The sequence below is a fragment of the Onychomys torridus genome, chromosome 8, assembly GCF_903995425.1.
Source record: "Onychomys torridus chromosome 8, mOncTor1.1, whole genome shotgun sequence".
Taxonomy (NCBI): domain Eukaryota; kingdom Metazoa; phylum Chordata; class Mammalia; order Rodentia; family Cricetidae; genus Onychomys; species Onychomys torridus.
Window position 1 is genome coordinate 104,398,113 of NC_050450.1, and position 27,108 is coordinate 104,425,220.

At 48.7% G+C, this 27,108-nt stretch overlaps 2 protein-coding genes across 2 annotated transcripts in view; one reads left to right on the top strand and one right to left on the bottom strand.

Moving 5' to 3' along the window:
• Positions 1-2,399, bottom strand: part of Ube2o (ubiquitin conjugating enzyme E2 O) — a 48,684-nt gene extending 46,285 nt beyond the window's left edge. Inside the window, exon 1 of the mRNA XM_036195799.1 lies at positions 1,876-2,399. Coding sequence (XP_036051692.1) covers positions 1,876-2,319 — 444 coding nt within the window. The 5' untranslated portion in view covers positions 2,320-2,399. The remainder of the gene's footprint in view (positions 1-1,875) is intronic.
• Positions 2,400-16,739: 14,340 nt separating this feature from the next.
• Aanat (aralkylamine N-acetyltransferase) lies at positions 16,740-26,950 on the top strand. The gene is made up of 4 exons (XM_036198157.1): positions 16,740-16,762; positions 24,722-24,939; positions 25,240-25,394; positions 25,917-26,950. The coding sequence occupies exons 2-4, from the start codon at positions 24,777-24,779 to the stop codon at positions 26,220-26,222; spliced, it is 624 nt and encodes a 207-aa protein (XP_036054050.1). The 5' UTR covers positions 16,740-16,762; positions 24,722-24,776; the 3' UTR covers positions 26,223-26,950.
• The last annotated feature ends 158 nt before the right edge of the window (positions 26,951-27,108 follow it).

Here is a 27,108-nt window from a genome sequence, read left to right on the forward strand (position 1 = left end):
ATTTACGTTTTTCTGAGAAGCCGAGGCATGTGTAGATTTGTGCCTGTGGATGCACACTTGGTAGTGGAAGATGCTGGTGTCAGCAGTCACTTCTGCACAGTAAACTAGAACTCAGGAGTAGGGCTTTCCTCCCTGGTCTCCTGCTGTCACTCTCCACTGCAGTCTCTTTGTTTTGTTTTCGGTTGTTTTTTTTTTGAGACAGGGTTTCTCCGTAGCTATGGAGCCTGTCCTGGACTAGCTCTGTATCCCAGGCTGGCCTCGAACTCACAGAGATCTTCCTGCCTCTGCCTCCCGAGTGCTGGGATTAGAGGCGTGCGCCACCACCGCCCAGCACAGTCTCCCTTCTTAGTATGGCATGAAGCCATAGTCCTCTGCTGTCTTTTTCTCCCAGTATGAAAATCCCAGATTAACTTTGTTTCCCCCTCCTCCCCCCATTTGTAGCTCTGGCTGTCCTGGAACTCACTATGTAGTCCAGGCTGGCCCCAAACTCAGAAACCCTCCTGCCTCTGCCTCCTGAGTTCTGGGATTAAAGGCAAGGGACACATCAGGCCCTAGATTAACTTCTAAAGAGCCTCCCATGATGGGTTTGGTGGTGATTCCTTTAATCCCCCATACTAGAGCAGCTGTGGAAATATTGAAATTTCCAGGCTAGCTTGGACAACTTGGCATGATTTACTCTCAAAATAAAGTAAAATGGCCTGGTGTGTCACAGGCCTTTAATCCTAGAACTTGGGAGGGAGAGCCAAGTGGATCTCTATGAGTTTGAGGCCAGCCTGGTCTACAGAGTGAGATCCAGGACAGGCTCCAAAACTACAGAAAAACCCTGTCATGAAAAAAAACCAAACAAACGAACAAACAAAAAAGTAAAATGGTTTGAGGATGTAGCTCTGTGGAAAGCACAGGTCTAGTATCAAGTCCCTGGGTTCAACCCTTAGCACTGCAAAAATTAATGAATTAAAAACATCCCCCCAAATCAGACCTCTCACCTTCTAGGGACCTAAAAGGAGGCAGGCCTGATTCATGCTTAGAAATATTTCCTGATTGGGCAGGAGAGGGAGAGCTGAGAGATAAAAATGTGTTTGGAAGAGACTCTCTGATAGAAATTACACATTCAGGAAAACAGGCCTCCAAACTAACCTTGGTCTAAGGTTTATGGTGACAGTTGTCTTTTGTAGAATTGCTCCAGTCACTAGCCTCGTCCCAACACAGTGGGGGAGTGTGGTATCTGCCTAGCAGCTCCAGGTTAAGAAAAACCCGGCAGCCTTTTCCACTGGTCCCTCTCCTCTACCCACGGCTGCACAGGACACCCCACCCCAAGAAGTCCAAAGACACCCAGTCGCAGCTGCCACCGTCTCCCCCGGTACTATTAATATCATGGCTCTGGGCTGCTCATCATTTTCCTCCAAAGTTCTCTGCAGCAATTCAGAGGCAGCGGGGTTAAAACAAAAAAGACGCCAGGCCGCCTTCCCCACCGTGCATTCTGTCAGCATCTGCTCAACTTCTTCGGTTTTCACCTCGATCTTTGTTTTGGAATGCCCACAGCCAAGCCCTCCCCGGCACGGCCTTCCCTTCTGGAAGCACAATGCAGCACCCAGCTCTTTTTTTTTTTTTTTTGGAAAGGGAGGGTGTCAGCAAAACGCCGCACTAGTGTAATGCCGAACACGCCTCAGAGCCTGAGGAGGTCCCCACGGGCGTCCGCGCACGTCCATCACCCTGAGGCCCACACCACAGCCGAGCATCGCTCGCAAGGCCCCTCCCCTCGCCCCGAGCCCGGAGCCCCGCCGGCGTGCGCGCCAGGCCGGTGCGATGACGGTGCACCGGGCGCTCAGGCGGCGCTCGCCCGCCAGCCCTCCCGGCCGCCCCGGCCCGCCTCACCTTGGTCTCCTTTACGTGCTGCTTGACGCCCTCCGGGTACCACTGGACGCGCACGTAGCCGCGCCGCAGCGGGCTGGCCCGGCCCTCCTCGTGGCCCGCGCCCCCGGCCTCGGAGCAGCCCGAGCTGCCGCGGCCGTCCTCCTCGCCCTCCGAGTCCGAGTCCTCGCCGTGGATGAGGCGCACCAGCCCGAAGTGCACCGAGCCGCGGTAACGGCCCGACACTAGGTCGTGAGAGAACAGCAGGCGTTGCGAGCCCGCTTCGGGGCCGGATTCGGAGGATGGCCCTGAGGCCGAGTCCGTGGCGGGCGCGGGCGGCGGGGCGGCGGCGGGGGCTGCGGCCGGGGTCGGGGTCGGGGTCGGGGCGGCGGCGGCCGGGGCCTGGGCGGGAGCGGGTGCGGGCGCGGGCGCGGACGCTGCGGGCGCGGACGCTGCGGGATCCGCCATAACTGCTCTGCGCGAGTCTCTCTCGGGCGGCGGCGACTGCTACAGCGGCGGCAGTAGCGGCGGCAGCAGCCTAAGCGCGGGGAGGCGGGGCCGGCGGCGCGGGGGCGGGGCCAAGCGCGCTGACGTGGGCCTGCGTGCCGCCGTCGTTAGGGCGCTGGGATGCTGTTGCTAGGAGCCGCCGCCGGGTCGCTAGGGGACGCTGAAGATGCTTGGGTCGGCGGAAGGACTGCTGCGGGGCGTGGCAGGGCGGCAGGGCATTAAGAGGCAGGATCAAGGGTGGAAGGAAGGGCAGTGGCCACAGAGGAGTGGAGGGGCGGAGACTGCACACCGGGCTGACAACCAACAACTTTATTTATTTATTTATTTGTTTGTTTGTTTATTTTAATTAAGCGGTTTGGTGGTTGCACACGCCTTTAATCCCAACTCTTGGAGGCAGAGCCAGGCGGATCTCCTGAGTACAAGGCCAGCCTGGTCTACAGAGTGAGTTCCAGAATAGCCAGGGCTACACAGAGAAACCCTGTTATGAAAAAAAATCAAATTAAATTTTAAAATTATGATTATATGTGTATATGATGGATATTGCATAAGTGATATATGGAGGTTAGAGTACAACTTAGTGAATTGGTTCTCTCTTTTCACCTTTATGTGGATTCTGTGGATTGAACTCAGGTCATCAGGCTTGTATGGCAAATGCTTTGCCTACTGAGCTATCTCATCCAGTCCCCCAACTTTTTTTTTCCATTTTTCTACAATAGTAAATTTTTTTTTTTTAACTTTTTTGAGACAGGATCTTACAACATAGCCCTGGCCGGCCTGGAATTCACTTTGTAAACTAGGCTCAAACTCAGAAATCTGTCTGACTCTGTCTCCCAAGTAAGTAGTGGGATTAAAAATGTGTGTTACCATGCCTAGTCAGCCAACAAGTTCTAACAAGCACCCTTGGCAGCCAGTCTAGTTGTAGCCCTGCAAGTGATACCATCTTTGTCGTCTAGGTGCCCACATTGTCACTGTAGCACACTTGTGCCCATACACATCATATACACACATATAATCATAATAATTTTTTAAAGTTGTCAGGTCGGTGTGGTGGTGCATACCTTTAACATGTTGGGCACATGAAACAAATACTCATTAAATAGCTAAAATAATAAATAAATAAAGTAACTCGAAGGCAGCTTATAAGCAAGGCTGTAATAGATAGGTATGGAGTAAGCAGAGTCCCAAGCAGAACTTGGAAGGTCATGACCCCTTAGGGATTTGTCTAGAGGTTGTGAAGGGAGCCCAGAGAGACATAAGAAAGATCAGCAATCAGAAGCACCACTGGTTTACCTTTAAACCCTTCTTGGTGAATCCAGAGCTCAGTGAGGCCTCCTATTGGGAGAGGTTAAAAATAAGAACCAGATGCTGGGCGGTGATAGTTCACGCCTTTAATCCCAGCACTCTGGAGGCAGAGCCAGGCGGATCTCTGTGAGTTTGAGGCCAGCATGGTCTACAGAACGAGATCCAGGACAGGCTCCAAAGCTACACAGAGAAACCCTGTCACAAACAAACAAACAAACAAACAAACAAACAAAGAACCAGATCTCTGAGTTCTAGGGCAGCTTGCTCTACATAGTGAATTCCAGGACAGCCAGAGCTACTGTCTTGAAAAAAAAAACAAGACAAAACAACAACAAAAAAGTAGGAGCTGTAATTCCAAATCTTGGCTGTCTATTGCTGATCTATAAAAAACAAAACAAGCAACCGAGTTTCTTTCTTTCTTCCTAAAACTATTCTTTTGGGGAGAAGGGCAATGAAAGAGCCATGGTACACATCTAGAAGTCAAAGGACAACGTGCAGGAACTGTTCTCTCCTTCAGCTGGTCCTGGGGTTTGAACTCAGGTTGTCAGGCTTGATAGCAGATGCCTTTACCCTCTGAGCCTTCCTGCCAGCCCTTTTCATTTTTTTATTTTATTTATTTTTGGTTTTTTGAGATAGGGTTTCTCTGTGTAGCTTTGGAACCTGTCCTGGAACTTGCTTTGTAGACCAGGCTGGCCTCGAACTCACAGAGATCGGCCTGGCTCTGCCTCCCGAGTGCTGAGATTAAAGGCGTGAGCCACCACCGCCCAGTTTGCCAGCCCTTTTCTTAATTAAAAACTTTATTACATTTGTTCTTTATTTGGTGTGTGTGAGATCTGTGTAAGTGTGAGCCTAGGCGTGCCACAGCTTCCTGTAGAAGTCAGAGGAGGACTTGACGGAGTGAGCCAGCTCAGGTCTGCTTCTCTCCACCTCAGTCTTCTTGTGTGTAAAACTGACTTGAGGATAGCAACGCCTTCGTCATTGCAGGGCTGAGATTAAACAGTGCAGAACAGTGCCTGGCCTATAGCTCTCTCAATAACATTTAATCATTACTATAGTACTTCAGAGCCCCTGCCTAGACGAAACTGCAGACTGGCAGGACTGTTATTCAGCCAGCCACTCTGTGGTTGGCTCCTTATTACCATTGTAAAACAGAAATAGTAATTCTATTAATTTGGCGTGTCACCTTAGTAAGGTCATAAAGATTTAGAAACATTCTCAGATGAAGGGTTCCTTTCTTTCTTTCTTTCTTTCTTTTTGTTTGTTTGTTTTTTTTTGTTTGTTTGTTTGTTTTTCAAGACAGGGTTCCTCTGTGTAGTTTTTAGTGCCTGTCCTGGAACGGCCTCAAACTCACAGAGATCAGCCTGGCTCTACCTCCTGAGTGTTGGGATTAAAGGCATGTGCCACCACCACCCAGCTCAGATGAAGGATTTCTAATGTCTAATGGGCTGTTTAAAAGATATTAAGAATGCTGAAGCCGGGCAGTGGTGGCGCATGCCTGTAATCCCAGCACTCGGGAGCCAGAGGCAGGTGGATCTCTGTGAGTTCGAGGCCAGCCTGGTCTACAGAGCTAGTCCAGGACAGACTCCAAAGCTACAGAGAAACCCTGTCTCAAAAAACCAAAAAAAAAAAAAAAAAATACAAAAACAAAAACAAAAAACCTGAATATCTGCCCCTAAATTTCCTCAATCAAAAGCATTTTTCACACATTTCTCTTCAAGACAGTCAATGACAATTAGTTAGGTAGCTTGTTATTACAGTATTTAGGCTCTTCGAAAGGGAAAAGGGGCAGAACCCTGTGCTTTGGGTGATTTTCCAGATACTGGGGATATGAAACTACACTCAGGGAAAGATTAACATGCACAGGGGCTGAAGAGAGAGAGTTAAGAGCACTGGCTACTCTTCCAGAGGACCCAAGTTCAGTTACCAGCAACCAGGTAGGGGCTCACAACTCCAGTTCCAGGGCATCTGATACTGTCTTCTGGCCTCCTCCAGCACTGCATACATGTAGTGCACAGACATACAGGCAAAACACCCATACACATAAAATATAACTAAAATTTACACCTGGTGTGGTGGAAAACACCTTTAATCCCAGCACTCAAGAGGCTGAACCAAGGCAGATCTCTGTGAGTTCAAGGCCAGCCTGGTCTCCAAAGCGAGTTCCAGGAAAGGCTCAAAGCTACACAGAGACACCCTATCTCGAAAAACCAAACCAAACCAAACAAACAAAAAATAAAATAAAATAAAAATAAATTTACAAAATTAAAAAAAAAACCTGCACAGAGCCAGATAAATAAGGTTCCCTGGACCAAATATTTAAGTAGCATTGGTATAATTTTGGACTCAGGCAGGTTGTCTATGGACCCAAAATTTGGAAAATTCAAGTATTACACACACACACACATACACACACACACACACACACACACACACACACACGGCTAAAAGCTGAAGGAAAGCTGGGATGTGATTTAGAGGCAAGGTGGAGTCTCAAGTCAGGGCTTTTTCATCAATGTAGCATGGCCATCAGAAGTTAATGGTAGCTGGTCGTGGTGGCTTACACTTTTAATCCCAAGCACTCAGAAGGCAGAGACAGGAGGATCTCTGTGAGTATGAGGCCAGCCTGGGCTACAGAGTGACTTTCATGACAGCCAGGGCTACAAAGAGAAATGCTGTCTCAAAAAAACATAAATGGCCAGGCAGTGGTGGCTCATGCCTTTAATACCAGCACTCAAGAGGCAGAGGCAGGTGGATCTTTGTGCATTCAAGGCCAGCCTGGTCTACAGAGCTACAGAGCTAGTTCCAGGATAGCCAGGGCTATACTGAGAAACCCTATCTCAAAAAACAAAACAAAACAAAAAAATCATGAACAAATAGTTAACGATGTAAAGAGCTAAGCATGAAGCTTAGTTGGCAGAGTGCTTTCCTAGCATGCACAAAGCCCTGAATAAACCTGTTATGTTGGCACACACACCTGGATTTCCAGCAGCTGGGAGGTGCAGGATCAGAAGTTCAAGATCATTGTCAGCTGCACAAGAAGTTTGAGGCAAGCCTGAGCTACAGGAGTCCCTAAAAACAAAACAAAAACATTGCTAAAAGACAAGTTCTCATTTCCTTACCTACAAAAACCTGGGAAATTTAACAGCTGCAATAGTAGCCTCTTAAATTCTGGAAGTTAGATGAACATGGTGATATCCTGTCTCAAAACAAACAAATGAAAGTCCCATTGCTTTGTACTCCCCATAACCTAACATGAATTAAACATGTATTTTTGAGCTGGCATTGTGCCAGGCTCTTTCACGTATGTTATCACAATTATGTACCGGCATTATTAACCCCATCTTTACTAACACAGGACCCAAGGTACCTAGTGCCTAAGGTTGCCAGGAGTGATGATGGCTCCAAGAGGGCAGCATCTCTGGTACCTAGTGCCTGAGGTTGCCAGGAGTGATGGCTCCCAGCGGGCAGCATCTCTAGGTTCTGCTGCTTTGCTGGACCTCCCTCTGAGCAGCTCCTGATTGTGGGGCAGAGTCCACTTGTCCTTTTGTCCTGAGAGGTAAAAGTGGGGTAAGGAATAAGCTTAATGATATAGAGCAAGGCAGGGCCAAAGATGTGTTTAATGTTTAAAAATCCCAGTGAGAACTGGAGGGATGGATGGCTCAGGGGTAAAACACTTGCCAAACAGGTGTTAGAACCAGAGTGTGGATCCCCAGCTCTCAAGGCAATGCTGGACAGGAATGTGACCTACCTGTAATACCAGTGCTCAGGAGGTGGAGAGAGGGCATGGCTACAGCAAGCCAGTTAATAGACTAGCTAAATCAGTGTGCCATGGATTGAAATGAGAGACCCTCTGTGCTGGGTAGTTTTATGGCAACTTGACATGAACTAGTCATCTAAGAGGAGGGAACCTCAATTAAGAAAATGTCTCAAGGTGGGGGATTTAGCTCAGTGGTAGAGCACTTGCCTATCAAGCACAAGGCCCTGGGTTTGGTCCTCAGCTGGGGGCGGGGGGAGAAAAGAAAAGAAAATCTCTCTGTAAGATTGGGCTGTAGGCAAGCCTGTAGGGCATTTTGTTAATTACTGATTGACGGGGGAGGACCCAGCCCATTGTGGGCAATAGTGTCCCTGGGCTGGTGGTCCTGGGTTCCATAAGAAAGTAGGCTAACCAAGCTATGGAGAGCAAGCCAGTAAGCAGCACCCCTCCATGGCCTCTTGATCAGCTCCTGCCTCCAGGTTCCTGCCCTGTTTGAGTTCCTGTCCTGACTTCCTTCAGAGATGGACTCTGATGTGGAAGTGTAAGCCAAATAAACACTTTCTTCTCTGACTGATTTTGGTCTTGGTGTTTCATCACAACAATAGAAACCCTGACTAAGACATCCTACTTCAATACAATCCAGGAAGATACCTGACACCCACTCTGGTCTTCACATCCATAAGCTCACAAATGCAAGCTCACCCAAACACACTGTTTGCCCAATCGTATGTGACATGCATTCACATGGATGCATACCACACCACACCCAAAATCCAAATGAGTTTTGCATTTTACTCAGGCTTGTGCCTGTATTTGTTGCTTTAATATGAAAAAGAGGCTCCCCTCCCTTCCCAATCATTGAGTGAAACAGGGAGAAGCAGCCCATTTATTCCACAGCTTCTGGTAATAATGGCTAATAATAGCTCCACGCACAGAGGTGTAACTTCATGCCCAGTTCTGTGCTTTGCATAGATTGTCCAGAACCTGCCAGGTTGGAGGTGAGAATGTCTGATGTTAAATGCTGATCTCACCATCACTAGACAACACTGAACTGTGTGCCCAGTGTTGTGCCTGGCAACAGCCCTGGAGTTTGCTAATGTGTCACATGGGTAGATACAGAAAGACCTGTCATTTCTAACCTCGCTTTGGTGAGTTTCCTATGCCCCCACATGCACCTCATGCATTGAAGCCAGGAATGGGAAGAAGTCTTCAAGCTGCTGATGCCCACGTAGCTTCCCTGCAGCTCCTCATTCCCCTCTCCTCAATTTGAGCTGCAGTGGAGCCACTGTGGAGCCTGAGCCTCTGAAAGTCCTTACCACCTTTCGGTGCCTCTCAGGGATTTCACCAGATCCCAGATGCTCCCAAGCCTTGGGCTGTGACTCCTTTCTGGGCCCTGAACTGCAGCTACACGGTGTGCCTCACAACTATCTGTAACACCCTCTTCTGCAGGCACTGCACACATGTGGTACACAGGTTCAGGCAAAACATCCGTACATATAAAATGAAAATACATCTCTGAAAAAAGGGAGGCATTGAGTTGGGGATTTAGCTCAGTGGTAGAGCGCTTGCCTAGTAAGTGCAAGGCCCTGGGTTCGATCCTCAGCTCAAAAGAAAGGAGGGGGCTGGGCAGTGGTGGTGCACACCTTTAATCCCAGCACTTGGGAGGCAGAGCCAGGAGGATCTCTGTGAGTTCGAGGCCAGCCTGGTCTACAGAGAGATCCAGGACAGGCACCAAAACTACACAGAGAAACCCTGTCTCGAAAAACCAAAAAAAAAAAAAAAAAAGGAGTGGGGCATGCGGTGGTGGTGCACACCTTTAATCCCAGCACTCAGGAGGCAGAGGCAGGCGGATCTCTGTGAGTTCAAGACCAGCCTACAGAGTGAGTTTCAAGACAGTCAGGGCTATATACAGAGGCCCTGTCTTAAAAAAAAAAAAAAAAGATTTACTAGCCACCCTTAGGGAATTCGTGGAGGACTCTGACTAGGAAAAGTAGGACTGCAAGTTCCCAGCATGTCTGGGTCATTGCATTCAGATCCTGAAGTAGAGGCTGAGGAGATGGCACAACAGAAACAGGGAGTGCCCTGCAGGTGTAAGGACCCACAACCCACTTAAAATCTGGGCAGGCTTGGGGGCGGCCTGTTCTTCCGCTAGCCAGAGACAAACACAAAGGATGCTCGGGCCAGCTGGCAGGCCAGACCAGCTAGAATCAGTGAGCAAGAAAACCGCTTTGAGAAATAAAAGTGAGGAGTGATTTTGGAAACTCCTGGTGTCACCTTCAATGCTGCAAACCCATGTATGCATGCACCCATGCACACTGCACAGAATCTTGAAGTGCCAACTTCTTGATCCCTTGTGCTGTTGTTTTGTTTTTTCTTTTCTTTCTTTTTTTTGTTTGTTTGCTTGTTTGTTTTTCGAGACAGGGTTTCTCTGTGTAGCTTTGCGCCTTACCTGGAACTCATTTGGTAGCCCAGGCTGGCCTTGAACTCACAGAGATCCTCCTGGCTCTGCCTCCCGAGGGCTGGGATTAAAGGCATGTGCCACCACTGCCCAGCTTGTTTTTTATTTTCAAGACAGGGTCTCACTATGGAGCTCTGGCTATGCTGGCACTCACTATGTAGAGTAGGCTGGCCTTGAACTCACAGAGGCTTACCTCTGTCTCCTGAGTGCTGGGAGCTGGAATTACCTCCCCCAAGTCCTAGAATCTCTTCCATCTCTCCTCTTTGCACTGGTCCATCACCAGCTTTAAATCCCAAGGGAAGGAAGAGAGTCTGCTCTGAGAGCTCAGACAGTGTCTGCGGACCAGGAGCCTGGGCATGAAGGATGCTGAGTAAGGACGGTATGTGGGTCCTGGAGTACTTTCAGTGCATTACAGGGCTTGTTACCCCAACAGGGACCCCAGAAGTCGTATGAACCTACTACTAAAGTGGCTCTTGGAAGCTTGGAGGAAGTAATCCAGAACATCCCATCTGGCCCTCTTGCTCACAAACCCCAGCCGTTCCCTTGACTAAAGAAATCTGCTTCACCCAGGGTAGGTCCATCACAAAAAGGCCTGGCCTGACCTTGAGTTCCCAGTGCTTCCAGCCCCAGAGTCCTGTGTGTCCTGTCTGTCTGTCCCGTCTCCCTCTCCTCCAAGAGACCCAGCAAGTCATTGCCCTGATGCTCTTCCTATGATGTCCAGCAGGGGGAGCTCCCAAGAGTGTCTCGCTACATCTGCAGCACCTGCTTCTCAGCTCAGGACTATTCCATTTCCCGAGGAAGCTGTGGGTGGCACAAAGGTGAAGAAAACAAGTCAAAATGATACAGTGCAGGATAGGCAAGGCCGACTACTAGTGAGGATCCACAGAGTGGAGCAGGTGTGGCCCCTCACTAGAAACCTCCTTAGCCCGGGGACCTGTGTCCTGTCACAGGCCTGGGCAGATATTCACTGCTGTTGCAGCACTGAGCTCTCCAATTGCTGCAGGCCTCAGGCCTAGAGACAGGGTGGGGCTGTTACAGACCTCAGCCATGGAGTCACCCACCATGGAGTTAGGAGTCACCATGCCTTTAGCCAATGGCCACCCCCCACCACCTCTGCCTGCTACCCCTCTGTACTTAGCCTCAACACCATCCCTGTCTCTAGAGAGGAGTCTTTGATTTATCACAGAGAGAGAGAAAGGGTGCAAACGTGTTTGCATGTTGTGTATGTGTGCATGTGCCCGGGGGTGATGCAAAGAATCATTCCCCATCACTCTTCTATTCATTGAGTCAGTGTCTCTCAGTCAAACCCAGAGCTTGCTAATATGGCTAATATGGCAAGCACTTTTAACCACAGATTGATGTCCCTAGTCCTTCTGTTTAGAGTCATCAGAGGTTAGTGTGGTTGTTTCCTGTAACCCCAGCATTCAGAAGGCTGAAGCAAGATGGTCACTGTAAGCCTGAGCCTAGCCTGGGCTGCAGTGTGAGACTAAATTCCAGGCCAGTCTAGGCTTCAATGTGAGACTATACACACACACACACACACACACACACACACACACACACACACAAAGTGGGGCAGGAGGCATCAGGGGCAACCTTATTAGCAGAATCTAAGATCTATTCCTCATTCTTGCTGGTATTTGATGGTGTTGTGTGTTGTGTCCTTTGGATTCTGGAACATGTCCTGATTGTTCCCACCTCATGACCTCACCATTCTTCCAATTAATAGCTCTTCCCCCAACAAGGCACAACTGATAGGAAATCACAACATGTCCACACGGTTGGGCTTTCCCGGCAGACCGCCTAGTTATTTCCGGTTCAAAATAGCCATTTCCAGGTCAGAACATCTCGCATGGCTAGGACTCCGTGGCTTTTCATGGTTGCATAAAGCACACACGCGCGCGGCCATGTAATCTACGCGCATGCATGGAGTAGCCACATGCGGTCCTGTACACATGCGCGGCTCACTCTTTAAAAAGCCGGCGCCATGTTGCACAGGTCTCTCTCTTCTCTTCTTCTCTTCTCTTCTCTTTCTTCTCTTCTCTTCTCTTCTCTCCTCTCCTCTCCTCACTCACCTGTGTGCTTCACACAGGCCTGTCACCTCTATCCTCTTTAATAAAAACTCTTCCGTGGATTTGTCGTGTTCGGGACGTGTTCCTTGAGGGGTAAGAGCGCCAAAATAAATAACTAACAACAACCCCAAATCCCAGCCCTCAGCATACCTAACATACCCTCCCATTGTGCATCTGTTCTTTCACTTAGCATATTTCCAGGTTCATCAGAGGTGGAACTTAACATCTGCATTCTTCTTAATGGCTGAGTAGCATCCCATCATATGCACACTTTGTTTAGCCACATGTCCCTGCAAGGAGACATTAATTTTCTTTTTTTCTTGTTTGTTTGTTTTGTTTTTGTTTTTCGAGACAGAGTTTCTTTGTCTAACAGTCTTGGCTATCCTGGAACTCACTCTGTAGACCAGGCTGGCCTTGAGCTCACAGAGATCCTCCTGCCTCTGCCTCCCAAGTGCTGGGATTAAAGGTGTGTGCCACCACTGCCTAGCGACATTACCTTTCTTAAAGGCTTTATTACTTGTGACAGTTTTCAGGTCACAGAAAAATTGAGTAGAAAGCACTCAAATACTCCTCCCTCACCACAATCTCACTCAGTACAGCATTTCCCACTACAGTAGGCCATTTGTTATAAACCTCAAGCAGGAACACACCATCATCCAACTACATATTAGTAATCACTCTTGTTGTTACACCTTCTATGAATTTGGACACATATAGGATGGAATTATGATGTTCCATGATTTATCTCCAGGCCCTAGGCATCCTCTGTGCTCTGGGGCATCAACTTTTAAAGGACAGACAGGAGAGGAATCTGGGTTGAGGACATAGCTCAGAGGTACAGCGTTTGCCTAGCATGCTTGAGGCCTTGTTTTCAATTTCCAGCAGGAGGGTAGAGGCAGAGAAAGGAAGGGAAGGAGGGAGGGAAGGAAGGAAGAGGTGGGCAGGCAGATTGGAATTACAGACACGCTGTGAGGAAGAACCAGGAGAGGATGGAGTTGCAATAGAGAGATGTGGTCAGCACAGCCCAAGGCCCTGCAGACTGGATGCCCTGGAAACAGGATAGCCTCCCCTAAGCCAGCAATCCTCATGTATTCTCAAAGGCATCCTGGTTGGAGGAGTCAGTTTATAACCCTATCCCATAGTGCTTCTCCTTGTGGGGACTGGGGAGGGGCCATGGACCTAGCCAGTGAGGAGTGAGTTGGGGCTGGTGGGCAGAGTATCAGTCCATTATCCAAGGCTGTGATGAAGAGCCTCGTGCTGGATACTTTACAAGGCAATATAGTTTTGGAAGATGAAAGTCCAAAATCTCAGAGCCCCATGTACTTAGTTTCTGGAAAGGCCTGGTGACATGACATCACATGGAGCATGTGTGTGAAGAGATATCACATGTCAAGATAGCAAGCTAGAGAGAGACTACCAGACACTCTCTAAATAGAAATAACCAGGGTCCTAGGAGAATTACATCAATGCTTTTTGAAAACAGTATGTTCAGTTACTTCCCGCAGGGACCCACCCCTTGAAGGGGTCCAACCCCCTCCTGCCAACACTGTCACACTGAAGACAAGCTTCTCAGTACATGGACTCCTGAGGAACCCACTCCAAACACATCCAAGCCACCTGATCACAGGTTGGAGCTGGAGGATAAGGAGGCATCAAGAACAAAGACCTCAGGGCTCACGAGCATATTAAGCCTCCTTACAAGTCCGGTGCTTTTCCCTCGGTCCCCTGAGCCTGTGGTCCCCTGAGCCCTCTGAGCCTGCTGTCCCCTGAGCCTGGGCAGAGCCACAGGAAGCAAAGCAGACAGAAACAAAGGCCATTTCCAGGCAGGGATGGTATCCCGGGGGAAAGCAGGCTACAGGGTGCTGTGAGATGGTTCCATCTCTGTGGCATTCTGTTTCTCTCCAGGGATTCTTTTTGGGTCCTCATGTCCCCTCCCCAACTCTTTGCAGGCTGTCTGGCCAGTGAGGGCCGAGGCACTGACTCCCCACGAGGAAGACAAACGGGTGCTGCCCTGCCAGGCCTAGAACAGTGTGGAGAAAGCACGAGGAACAGGGGTTCTCAGCTTGGGCTGAGCTGTGGGTGGCAGGGGACTGCCTCATGGCCTGGTCTAGAAAGCTAAGATCAACGTCTCTAGGGCTGACCCGGGTTTTGGATTTGTATTTATTTGTTTGTTTGTTTATGTATTTCTTTTTTTTGAGACAGGCTTTCTCTGTGTGGTTTTGGTGCCTGTCCTGGATCTCACTCTGTAGACCAGACTGGCCTCGAACTCACAGAGATCCGCCTGGCTCTGCCTCCCAAGTGCTGAGATTAAAGGCGTGTGCTGCCGCCGCCACCACCACAACCGCCACCACCACCACCACCTGGCTAGAATTTTTTTCTAATGATTTATTTATTTTTAAAAATTAATTTTCTTTTGTGTATACAGGTATTTGCCTGCATGTATGTATGTAAGCGTGTTGCGTGTGCAGCACCAGTGGAGGCCAGGGGAGGGCGTTGGAATCCCTTAGAACTGGAGTTACAGATGGTTGTGAGCCACCATGTTGGTGCTGGGACTCGAACCTGGGTCCTTTAGGAAAGTTGCCAATGCTCATAACCACTGAGCCATCTCCAGCCCCCTAATTATTTATTTGTATGTCTTGTGTATGGGTGTTTTACCTGAATGTATGTCTGTGTACCATGTGCACATCTGGTGCCCACAGAGGCCAGAAGAGGGTGATGGATTCCTTTGAACTGGAGTTATAGAAGGTTGTGAGCTACCAAGTGGGTGCTGAGAATTGATCCCAGGTCTTCTGGAAGAGTAGCCAATGCTCTTAAAAGCTAAGAGAAATCTCTCCAGCATCCCCCAACTCTCAGATCCCTAGTGATTCCAATTTTCAGCCAAAAATGAAGACCACTGGTTTGGAGTAGAGATGTACTGGTGTAGCAATAATGCCTGCGCTACCACCACCCATTCACTATGTCCGAGGGAGGGGCTGTGGATCAAAAAACAGAGACAAGAGACAGCGGGTCATTCGCCTCAGCAGAATGCCATATGCTGTTTATTGAAAGAGGGAGGAAACCTTAAATACAGGCTTACAGCACAATGGGAGAACCCCAGAGGGCAGAAATTTGCTACTAATGTTTACAATCTTGCATCTAAGCTGTTAACGCCCAATATGCAGGATACACAAACAAGGAACTTCCCTTAAGCATTCAGGAAGGTGGAGACCAGCAGGGAATCAGCATAGGGAGGATATCAAGGTCAAGGTCAGCAAGCAAGGCAGCAGCTACCCAAAGAGGGGGCAGGACCCCACATTCTGGGATCTGCTTGGAGCCAACACAACTCACATACCAAGTCAAAAAGATGACCAGAATTTATTGTAATCAAGCCACTACTGATCAATCAGGACTACAGAACAGACTTGGGAGCTGAACTGCAACCCCAAGCCAGATTGTCACAGAGCTTTTAAGCCTGAGAGTAGTGCAAATTCTAGTGGTCTTAATAATAAAAACCGAGAGTCAGATATCAGCATGAAAGCTGAAAGATCAGAGAAGCAGAGCAGCCAGCCACTAGAAAGACTTCTTACCTCTAGCAATCCAACTTAACACCACTAACCTGAAAACACCACCTAAAGATCGGCTTTGGACTACAAACTGCTCAGGACAATTTTGAGGTAGCAAGCTGAGAGGGTGCAGCCTCACAGACTATCCAGGACTTTGGTTAAGCCCTGCACTTTCCCATCATGCAGAGACTGGACAGCAAATGATACAGTTAGCTATTCCAGGGCTTGACAATTAACCTAAAATTTTCTTTTCAAGATCCTCTAAAGATGACGTTGCCCTCAGACAGCAAGAACTAAATTTAAGAACACAATGCCCAGGGCTGGAGAGGTGGCTCAAAGGTTAAGAGCACTGACTGCTCTGCCAGAGGTCCTGAGTTCAATTCCCAGCACCCACATGGTGGCTCACAACCATCTGTAATGAGATCTGGCGCCCTCTTCTGGTCATACATGCTGTATGTATGTATTAAAAAAAAAAAAAAAAAAAGAACACAATGCCCACATTCCTAAAATGTAGGGTAGGTGGTTTTTGGTCTTTCAATGGGTTACGGATATTTGTCATTGTTTAGGGTAGTTGGTTACAAGTTGTTATTGGTCAGGGGAAAAAGCTGAATAAAGGAGCTTAATTCAGGGATCTTGTTCTAAAAAGGAAAAAGGGGGAATATAGAAATGACAGGGTAAAAGGGCAGATTATTGAATCTACTTTTAAAAAGCAACTACTAGTTTTAAATATTTTACTTTGATATGGTCTTTGTATATTGATACAAATTTGAGATTAATTTTGTTAGAACATACTGTACTACATTTCTACTCTGGTTTAAGGTATTGTACTTATACAGGTTATTTAACAATGTAATACAAATTTTCAGTCCTTGAAAGTTATTATTACCAACCATTTAGGATAATAAGGAAATGCAGGTTAGTAGTTAGTCACCTATTACAATTAAACTTGTAGTCATGTTAGATATGTTTTCAAGGTCAAACAGATATATTTTTAGATAGACAGGTTGTCTTCAAACACTTAAGAGATCTACAGAATATGGTATTTAAGATGTTTTAATAACATAAGGTTCTTTTTTTTTTATGACAATGAGACATGTCTGCTGCTGGCAGCACCAATCTACTTCAGAGAAGATGATGGGCATCAAAGAAACTCTGTGTGGAGTTTACTTTCTTTGTGGCAAAAGTTAGCCAGTGGGCAAGAGACTGCTGACAGTGTGCTGTCCAAATGGACAAGCAGGACACAAAAGAAAGGACTGCTGAACTTTGCCAAAACAAGGTAGGAAGGCCCTTCAGAAGATCCTATTTCACAGATGAGTCCGTCAGATATGGATAGATGCCCCAACATTGTAGAAGAACCTTGGGTGACTGTCCAGGCAGCCAGCTGTTTCTGTCATTTCTCACATTTTTTGGAAGTTGATTGTGTGCACTTCCTGCTTTCTTGGGTAATATTATTTCCTTTTTGGGTCTCTGAGGGAGTTGAGGACTAGAAAGTTATAGTTTTCCTTGTTAACAAATTTATAAAAGAAGTTCACTAAAGAGGTGTAAATTGTATAAGGTTGAGAGACATTAAAAATAATTTTGGTAATGCAAGTTAGAATAGAAAATTAATTAGGTATGACCTTTTGGACTCCCCAAGATAGAATAGATAATGGAGTATTTTCTCTGAATTTGTCAAATGCTAATGGACTAGACATTATTGATGTATTATATCAGGGTTACAATATATACAGATTATTGCCTGTATATATTGTATATAGTTATTGTACTTATTGTATATGGTTTTTTATATTAGTTATAATTTTTTTAAATTTTAGACAAAAAGGGGAAAATGTGGTGATATTTTGTTTGTGCTCTAACAAATAAAGCTTGTCTAGAGATCAGAGTGTGGAGCTAGCCACTAGAGGCCAGACCATGATAGCACATGCCCTTAATCCCAGCACTTTGGATCTCATGCCTTTGATACCAGTACTTGGGAGTCACATGCCTTTAATCCTAAAACTTGGAAGGAGGAAACAGGAAGTAATATGGCTGGGCAGAGAGAGGAAGTGATAAGGCAAGATGGAGACAGGATCTAGGTATAGCAGGAATCTTAAAAGTTCTTATTAATAAAATCAAACCTGAGGCCAGTTATTGGGGTGAATGCTGGAAGATCAGAGAAGCAGAACAAGCCACAGCTACCTCACCTCGCCAGTTCCTCAGCTGGTCTTGTTTCCTCAGACTGGAAGCTTCTGAGTCCTCATCCACATGAATCTCAGCTGAACTGTGCTGTTCCAAAGCCTGATTGCTTAACCAGCCAAATGCTTCTAGTTTCCGGTCTTCACACCTTACATATCTTTCTCTTTCTGCCATCACTCCCTGGAATTAAAGGCTTGCTTTCTGGGATTAAAGGCGTGTGTCTCCATACTGGCTGTATCCTTGAACACACAGAGATCTGCCTAGCTCTGCCTCCCAAGTGCTGGGATTAAAGGCGTGCACCACCACCGCCTAGCTTCTGCTATAGCTTGCTCTGACCCATTTTCTAGCCACCATTTTTGGCTCTGTATCTAGTGGCTGTTTGTTCTCTGACCCCAGATGAATTTATTAGGGTGCACAATATTTTGGGGAACACAATACCACCACAGCTAGGCCCTTTTGATCTCAGTATTCCCAGAGGTAAGAAGTCTCACAGTGGCTGGCTGCTCTGCTTCTCTGATCTTTCAGCTTTCACACTGGTATCTGACTCCAGGTTTTTATTATTAAGACCAATTAGAATTCACACTACACTGAGAATCACAAACATTGGTTGGTTTACTCAAGTGTGGCAGGGTGACCACATTCATGTCTCAACTTGCCAACCAAGATGTCTGTTACCCAGGAAGGTCTGGGGAGGTCTTAAGAAACTTTTTTTTTTTTTTTTTTCTGAGCTGAGGATAGAACCCAGGGCCTTGCACTTGCTAGGCAAATGCTCTACCACTGAGCTAAATCCCTAACCCAGGAAACTTTATTTGGCCCTTATTCAAAATGGAAGCTCTATCCAAAATGGCTTCAGTTTGGTTCCTTATTGCAGGGAAAATAGATGGGTCATATGAACAACAGGGCATAGGGCACTTTATAGTGTTTGGAGACCGAGGGGCTCAGGGCCTTCTGCAGCTCATCAGGCTGCTCCTCTGATCATGATGTGGTGTGGAGCTCTCTCTGGCTTTCCCAGTCCTGTCAAATGGTGAAACTGGGTGAGCTTTCGGACAAACAGTGATGGCCGATGCCTCAATAGTGCAGGGTGCTCCTGTGCTCCTTAATTTTTGTCAATTTTTTTGTTTGTTTTGTTTTGGTTTGGTTTTGGTTTTTCAAGACAGGGTTTCTCTGTGTAGTCCTGGCCATCCTGGGACTTGCTTTGTAGACCTGGCTGACCTCGAACTCAGAGATCCACCAGCCTCTGCCTCCCAAGTGCTGGGATTGAAGGAGTGCACCACCACCATCCAACTAGTTTTTGCCAACAAACCTAGACACATCTGGAAAGAGGAAATGTCAGTTGAGGAATTGCCTCCATCACATTACCCTGTGAGCATGTCTGCAGGGCATTTTCTTGATTATTGATTGCTATGGGAGGGTCTAGTGCACTGTGGGCAGTGCCACGCCTGGTCAGGGGGTCCTGGGTTGTATAAGAGAGCAAACTGGGGCTGGAGAGATGGCTCAGAGGTTAAGAGCACTGGCTGCTCTTCCAGAGGTTCTGAGTTCAATTCCCAGCAACCACATAGTGGTTCACTACCATCTATAATGAGATCTGGTGCCCTCTTCTGGCCTGCAGGCAGAGCACTGTAGTATACATAATAAATCTTTAAATAAAGAAAGAAAGCTAAGCAAGCCATAAAGAGCAAGCCAGTGAGAAACATTCCTACTTCAGTTTCCTGCCTTGAGCTCCTGCCCTGACTTCCCATCATGATGGACTGTAAGCTGTAAGGTGAAATAAACTCTTTTTCTTCCTCAAGTTGCTTTTGGTCATGGTATTTATCACAGCAACAGAAAGCAGACTACAGCCACTGCTTCTATTTGAAAGACTGTTCATGGCCTGGAGAGATGGCTCAGTGCTTAAGAGCACCATGTATGTATACATACATACATACATACATACATACATACATACATACATACATAGATGTGTGTGTGTGTGTGTGTGTGTGTGTGTGTGTGTGTGTGTGTGTGTAGGGGGCCCCAAAACAGCAGCCATAACAGGCTTAGGGGCCTAGACACAGCTTCTGTCTAGGATCAGCCAGATCCAGGAAAAGCCTTATGCTGTGGATATCACTCTGTATAAATAAAGTGCTGATTGGCTAGCAGGCAGGCAGGAAGGATAGGGTAGGCGGGGACAAGGAAGAGGAAAAGGCTGGAAACAGGAAGGCGGAGAAGAGACACTGCCAACCGCCGCCTTGAAAAGCAACATGTAAAGACACTGGTAAGCCACAAGCCATGTGGCTAAGTATAGACTAGCAGAAATGGGTTAATTTAAGATAGAAGAAGTAGATAACAAAAAGCCTGCCACAGCCATACAGTTTGTAAACAATGTAAGTTTCTGTGTGCTTTCTTGGTTGGGTCTGAGCGACTGTGGGACTGGCAGGTAAGAGAGATTTGTCCTGACTGGGCCAGGCAGGAAAACTCTAACTACAGCCTTAAGCTGATATCACCCAGGGATCCACCCAGGGATGAGGAAGTACCTGACATCCCAAACATTCCAACCATTAGATAAGGTGACTAGATATCCCTGAGTCTAGCACACACCTATTTTTTTTTTTTTTTTTTTTACAGATACCCCTAGACAATTGTCAGCCAATCAGGGTCCTGGAAATCCCTTCACCCCAACTGCTGTGAATATCGCTCTGTGTAAATAAAATGCTGATTGGCCAGTAGCCAGGCAGGAAGTATAGGCGGGACAAGCAGAGAGGAGAATTCTGGGAACAAGAAGGCTGAGTCAGGAGACGCTGCCAGCCGCCACCATAAGTACCAAGATATACTGGTAAGCCACGAGCCATGTGGCAAGGTAGAGATTTATAGAAATGGGTTAATTTAATAAGTAAGAAATAGATAGCTAGAAGCCTGAGCCATTAGGCCAAACAGTTTAAATAATATAAGAGTCTGTGTGTTTATTTTATACGTGAGCTATAGGACTACCGGGGCTTAGTGGGAGCTGGAGAGAAACTCTCTAGCTACACCCAACCCCTGCTGATAAAAACCCCACCCCACCTGAGCTCGGGGCTCTCTATTCTCACTGCTGCGTTGGACAGACAGCTCAGAGCTTGAAGAGAAAAAAGACTCTTTGCTTTTACAGGTGGGATTCGGTCTCCGTGGTGGTCTTTTGGGGGTCCCCGAGATCTGGGCATAACAATATGTGTGTATTCTATCAGTTCTGTTCCTCTAGAGAACCCTGACTTATACACTGCTCATGTAGAGAACCTGGGTTTATTCCTGGCTTCCACATCAGATGACTCATAACCACCCGAAACTCCATCTCTGGGGGATCAGACACACTCCTGAACAAGCACCTGCACTCCCATGAACACCCTCACACAGGCATACATAATTTAAAAAATAATAAAAACAAAATTAGCCAGGTGGCAGTGGCACACACCTTTAATCCCAGCACTCACCAGTTGGATCTCTGTGAGTTTGAGGCCAGCCTGGTCTTCAGAGCGAAATCCAGGACAGGCACCAAAACTTCACAGAGAAACCCTGTCTCGGGACAAAAGATGGTTGTGTTATTTAACATTTAGATTTCACTAGGCACTTGTATTTTTATTTTCTAAATCCAGAAGTCCCAGAAGGTGGGCATGGTGGTGCCTGTTATTCCCAGCATTTAGAAGCCAGGAAGATCCAAAGTTTAAGGTCAGAGTTCAGTACTAAAGACAGGAAGGGGCCAGGTGTGGTGGTGCATGCTTTAATCCCAGCAGAGGCAGGTGAATCTCTGTGAGTTTGGGGCCAGCCTGGTCTACAGAGTGAGTTCCAGGCCAGCTGGGGCTACACAGAGAAAGCCTGTCCCCCAAACCCCAAACAAACAAATTTGGCAGTCCTACACAAAAGCTGAGGTCAGGCTAATTTAATCATGGTCTCCAGGGAGCAGGAGCCCCCAGAGTGGGGAGTGGTTGAGGTATTCTGAAGGGTCTCACTGAGGTCTCATAGCTGGGACTAGAAAGAAACACCCTGCTCCCTTCTGATACTGAGGGCTTTGATGTATCAATTCAGGGCTTTCTATCTTCGATCATTGTGCCCATCAATCTGGGATGCTTTCCCCTCTGCCCCCCTCTCTCTCAGCATCTGTTATAACTAAGATTGACCTTGAACTCCTGATCCTGCCTCCCCATCACATGTGCTGGGATCACAGGTCTCTGCCACTACATCAACTGCGAGACGTCTGCTGAGGGTCTCCTGCAGGGAAAAGAAGTGGCCAGGGAAGAGGCAATCGAGGTGACAGGAGCCCCTGGGGCATCAGACAGCAAAGAGGGGCCCTGGGGGAAAGAGGACCCCACAGATAGCAAAATATGTGTGTGGTGGCGGTGCCTGGTGTCCCCAACGGTCAAGGTTGGAACTGCTGTCCCTCTTCGAGGATCTTGGATACCAGCAGGTGCACCCTCTGGTGGTGGCTTCTGGGAATGAACATCCTGGCTCAGTGCCTTGAGCTGACTGGGAGCCTGGTACCAACAAGGAGCTGGGGAGCATGTGGTAAATGGACAGAGAAGAGCTAAGGGACACAGCTCTGTGAGGAAGAGAGTCACATACATATAGGAGGTCATGTGCATTGTTCAACGGAACAGTTACCTCACCAGTATTCCTAAGGCCAGCCCCTGGGCAGCCACCAGCCAGTTCCTAACGCCTGGATCTCGTGCTAGACTAGAAACCACCACGTGTTTCTTGTTTTCTGGCCTCTGTCACCTTTGTGTTGGTGTTCTCCAGTGGTGGCTTGTAGTGACCTTTTGTATAGACCCATAGCTCTCACTTTGGTTGGTGGCAGTTGGGCATTTCTGCTCTGAAGACTATGAAAACTGTTCCTGGGGACTTTCCTACTCTCTTGGTGCCTGACAGGATCCATGATGTTATTGAATAGAGCTCAATTTCCTCCTCTGTAAAAGGGAGACGGTTTCACTCACCTGGCAGGGTGACCTGTGGACTGGAGAACCTGCCTCCCCAGGTTTGCGGCTATACATAGTAGCAGGCTGCCAGACCAGGAGAGACCCTTGGAGGCATGGGCAAACTGGCTTGAGGGACAGACGGTGGTACCCAGCCAGCTGGTACCCAGCCAGCTGGGGACAGAGCAGGGATTACATACAGCCAGACCCCCAGGCTAAGCCCATGCTCTTCCTGTGGCTCAGGGCCTGAGACAGCTACTAGTAATTCCTTCTGCGTCCTGAGTGCCACTGCTGACGCCTGTCCTCAGCGGGATGGGCCAGGGCCTGACGGCCAAGTCCCACTGGCATCATCCCACCTGGTGTACCATGGGAGGCAGGGCCAGGGGGATTAGACATCTCCAAGGACATCACATGCTGCCACGGGGATATGTACTACAGCTGCTTTGCAGACAGGAGTCTTGGGTTCTCTGCGTTCCTGCACCTGGTGACAGCCCCCAGGCAACTAGTTCTGGGTTGGGAACCCCTGGGCTCCTTACAGTTCTGGTAAGTGGGCCCCTTATCCCTGACTCTTTGTGTGTGTGTGTGTGTGTGTGTGTGTGCGCGCGCGCGCGCGCGCGCATAAAGGAGGCCAGAGGTTGGTTGTCATCCCTCAGGAACCATCTGCTTCATTTTTGGGGATAGGATTTCTCACTGTTCTGAAGTTCACCAAGTAGGTTAGGCTGGCTAAGGGAGCCAGTGAGCCCCAGGGTTTGCCCAACCCTGTCTTGGCCAGTGCTGGTTTGCAGATACTGGGTGGTGGGCACTGCACCTGGGTTTTTCTTGTGTTTTGAGAATTGTGCTCAGGTCCTCCCTCATGCTTGGGCTGTCTCCACCACCCACGTTAAAAGTTTTTGTTGCATTTTATTTATTTTATGTGCATGTGTGGGTGTGCAAGACAGAGGACAACTTGTAGGAGTCAGTTCTCTCTCCCTCTAGCATGTGGGTCCCAGGGACCAAGCTCAGGATCTCAGGCTTGGTGGCAAGTGCCTTTACCTGCCGAGCTGTCCCACCTTAACTCCCAGCCCCTTTTGAAGGCAGAGGTATGGAAGACAGGACGCCCAGTTTGTGGGATGTTATAGGAAAGAGGGTACCCACATGGGCATGTTCTATTAGCCTAAGCTGGTGGACAGTTTTCCCGTGTGCCCTCCATACCTGAACCTTCCCACCTGGGACTCTGCAGTCTCAGACTCTTTAACCGTCTTATCCCCTTAGTCTGACGTCATTTGGGAAAATGTGGTGCTCAGGCTCACATTAATTAAAGAGATTTTTCTCATGGATTAAAGCCTGGGGCAATCTAAAAAGCTCCTAGCCTGGGGAAGGAGAGATGGCTCAGAGATTAAGAGCACATATCCCTCCCCCTGTGGACCTGAGTTCAGTTCCTAGCACCCACACTGGGCAGCTCACAACCATCTGTAGGTCAGGCTCCAGGCCCAATGCCCCTGGCCTCTGTGGGCTCATGCACACATGTGCACATATCCACACAGCCACCTTTCCTTTAAAAAACAAAAACTAAAAAAATCTCCTGGCCATACTACTCTCTCATCCACAAGACCAGAAGTCTCCCTCTGGGTGAGACAAGCCACATGACTGGTGGTATCAGAGACCTGGATGTCTTCAGTAGATGAGGTTGGCGGTTCATGCACCCTTGCTCTACTACACACTTGGGCAACAGTGTTGGTGTGTCTACAGTCTACCAAGGTTCAGATACCTGGAGGGCAGTAGAATCTGTCTGGAGTTTTGGACACTGCTCTGAGGGACCTCTAGCTTTTTTTAAATTTATTTTTATTTTATGTGCATTGGTGTTTTGCCTGCATGTATGTCTGTGTGTGTGTGTCAGATCTTGGAGTTACAGTTGTGAGCTGCTATATTATGTGGGTAATGGGAATTGAACCAGGTCCTCTGTAAGAGTAGCTAGTGCTCTTGACTGCTGAGCCATCTCTCCAGCCCGACCTTTAGCTCTTGAGTGAAAGTGAGGAGATCCACGAACATTGCAAGTTACTGGAATTTGCCTGGAGGTCCAGGCACCTGGGGACTGGCTCTATCGCCAGGGATGCCTGACTTGCATTCTTCAAGATGAAGGCCAGGCTCCCTCTCTTTTCTGACAGGTGCTAAGGGACCACTTCTGAAGCTGGAGAACCCTTGGGAGGGTTCAGCAGCCAGATGCCCATGTTGAACATCCACTCCCTGAAACCTGAGGCCCTGCACCTGCCACCTGGGGCCTCAGAGTTCCTAGGCTGCCAGCGACGCCACACACTCCCTGCCAGCGAGTTCCGCTGCCTCACTCCCGAGGATGCCATCAGTGTGTTTGAGATCGAGCGTGAAGGTGAATGGCCCTTGGGAGGGTACTCTGAGTTGACTGTTGTCTTACCCTGAGGTTCCGGCCTTTGGGAGTTAAATCTGAGAACACACTGGCGCACATGCACGCATGCAGGCACAGAGAGAGGGGGGAGGGGAGAGGGAAAGAGAAGAGGGGGAGAGGGAGAGAGAGTGAATGATGTGTGCCCTAGACTAGGAGGCAACAGCCCAGAGTCACATGCTTTCCTAGAGGGGGGCATCCGAGTGACCACTTGTGTACAAACAGGTGGCAGGCAGTGCAGTCATTCACCCTTGCCATTTGTCACAGCCTTTATCTCTGTCTCGGGTACCTGTCCCCTCTACCTGGATGAGATCCGACACTTCCTAACCCTGTGTCCAGAGCTGTCATTGGGCTGGTTCGAGGAGGGTCGCCTTGTGGCCTTCATCATAGGCTCACTTTGGGACAAGGAGAGACTGACTCAGGTGAGGGCAGGTAGAGCTCCTCAGAGACGGAAGTCTCCTTCCGAGCAGAGAGTAATTCCAAGCAGCAGGCCCCTCCCAAGGCAAGAGCCCTCTGCCCAACCCCCTAGAGCAGTGTTCTCAACCTTCCTAACACTGTGGCCCTTTAATATAGTTTCTCATGTTGGGGTGATCCCAACCATGAAATTATTTTCGTTGTGACTTCATAACTCTAATTGTTACTGTTATGAATCATAATGTAAATACCTGTTTTCCAATCATCTTAGGTGATCTCTGTGAAAGGGTCGTTAGACCCTAAGGGGTTATAATCCACCAGTTGAAAATTACTCCTTCAGAGTCTCAAAAGACCTTTGAAATTTTGTCTGTGGGACTGTAGATGTGGCTTACAGTGGGACCCTGTCAGGGTGAGAAGGGAACCCTGGCTACTTCGGTGCCTGGGACACCTTTCCTTTTGGTTAGAGTTGGGTTTGGAGGAGCAGGTATCAGCAGAAGTAACCCAGACATCCGTCCCTTGCCCACCCCCAGGAATCACTGACGCTGCACAGGCCTGGAGGCCGCACGGCTCACCTGCACGTACTGGCAGTGCACCGCACCTTCAGGCAGCAGGGCAAGGGCTCTGTCCTGCTCCTGCGATACCTGCACCACCTGGGGAGCCAGCCAGCTGTGCGTCGGGCTGTGCTCATGTGCGAAGATGCACTGGTGCCTTTCTATGAGAAATTTGGCTTCCAGGCTGTGGGCCCATGCGCCATCACTGTGGGCTCCCTCACCTTCACGGAGCTCCAGTGTTCCTTACGGTGCCATGCCTTCCTGCGCAGGAACAGTGGCTGTTGACCCAAGCCACCCACTTGGCCATGAAGAGGGTGGGAGCAGCAGGCTGGGGCTCCTAACTCCCATGCCACACCCTTCTCTGCCCAGAGTCCATCCAAGTAGAGCTGGCTAGCATGAAGGGGCCAGCAGTTGCCAGCTGGAGTAGAGAGGTAAGGGTCAACAAGAGCACACGAGGTGGCTTCACCCCAGCACGGGCTGCTGCCTGTCCCAAGAGAGCTTCTGCATTCTCAACTGTGCACAAAGCCAAGACCAGGATGGGACACCCGAGCAGCGGGAGGTCTGTCCCCACACTTTCTCCTCTATCTGCTCTGTGTCCGCCTCCCAGTGCGGTACCCTGGTTCTGGGGGTCCTTGTTCTCCCAAGACTGACACCCCTTCCTGGGTGGGACACCCAGCAGCTGAATCTGAGAAGGGCTGGGGCCAGGACCTGTGAACAGTGGCAACCTTGGGGTTCGGAACTGCTGCAGGGCCACACCCCACTGCACTTGGGCACCGGTCACCTGCTTGCCCAGCTTCTGCTTCTATCCTGGTTCCCCCTCCAGCCCCACTAATAAAGCAGTTATGTCCCCAGTGGCTGTGGCCCAGGGTGTGTGCAGGGTCTCCCGAGTGAGCTGATTGGAGGAGCAACACCACCTGACCTCCCACCAAGCCACCTCTGCCTGATCAGGCTGTTCCTGCAGATGGTCAGCTCTCTTCTGCCCCAGAGCAAAGGCAGAGCAGTCGGGGTTGAGATCTTGGGGCTTTCCATGCCTGTCCTGTCAGGGTCCTAGGCCATCTCAATCTGTTTTTTGGCTCAACTAAATGCCAGAGAAATCCCAAGTTTCCCAGCCTGCCTCAGCCTCATGGCTGCTGCCCTCACACCCAAGTCTTTATTTTTTAAATTAAAAAAA

Bases quoted from the DNA above. Each gene is read 5' to 3' on its own strand.
- Aanat (XM_036198157.1), top strand. From the start codon at position 24,777: ATGCCCATGTTGAACATCCACTCCCTGAAACCTGAGGCCCTGCACCTG. The intron at 24,940-25,239 runs GTGAATGGCCCT...CATTTGTCACAG, and splicing joins GTTTGAGATCGAGCGTGAAG to CCTTTATCTCTGTCTCGGGT. The intron at 25,395-25,916 runs GTGAGGGCAGGT...GCCCACCCCCAG, and splicing joins ACAAGGAGAGACTGACTCAG to GAATCACTGACGCTGCACAG.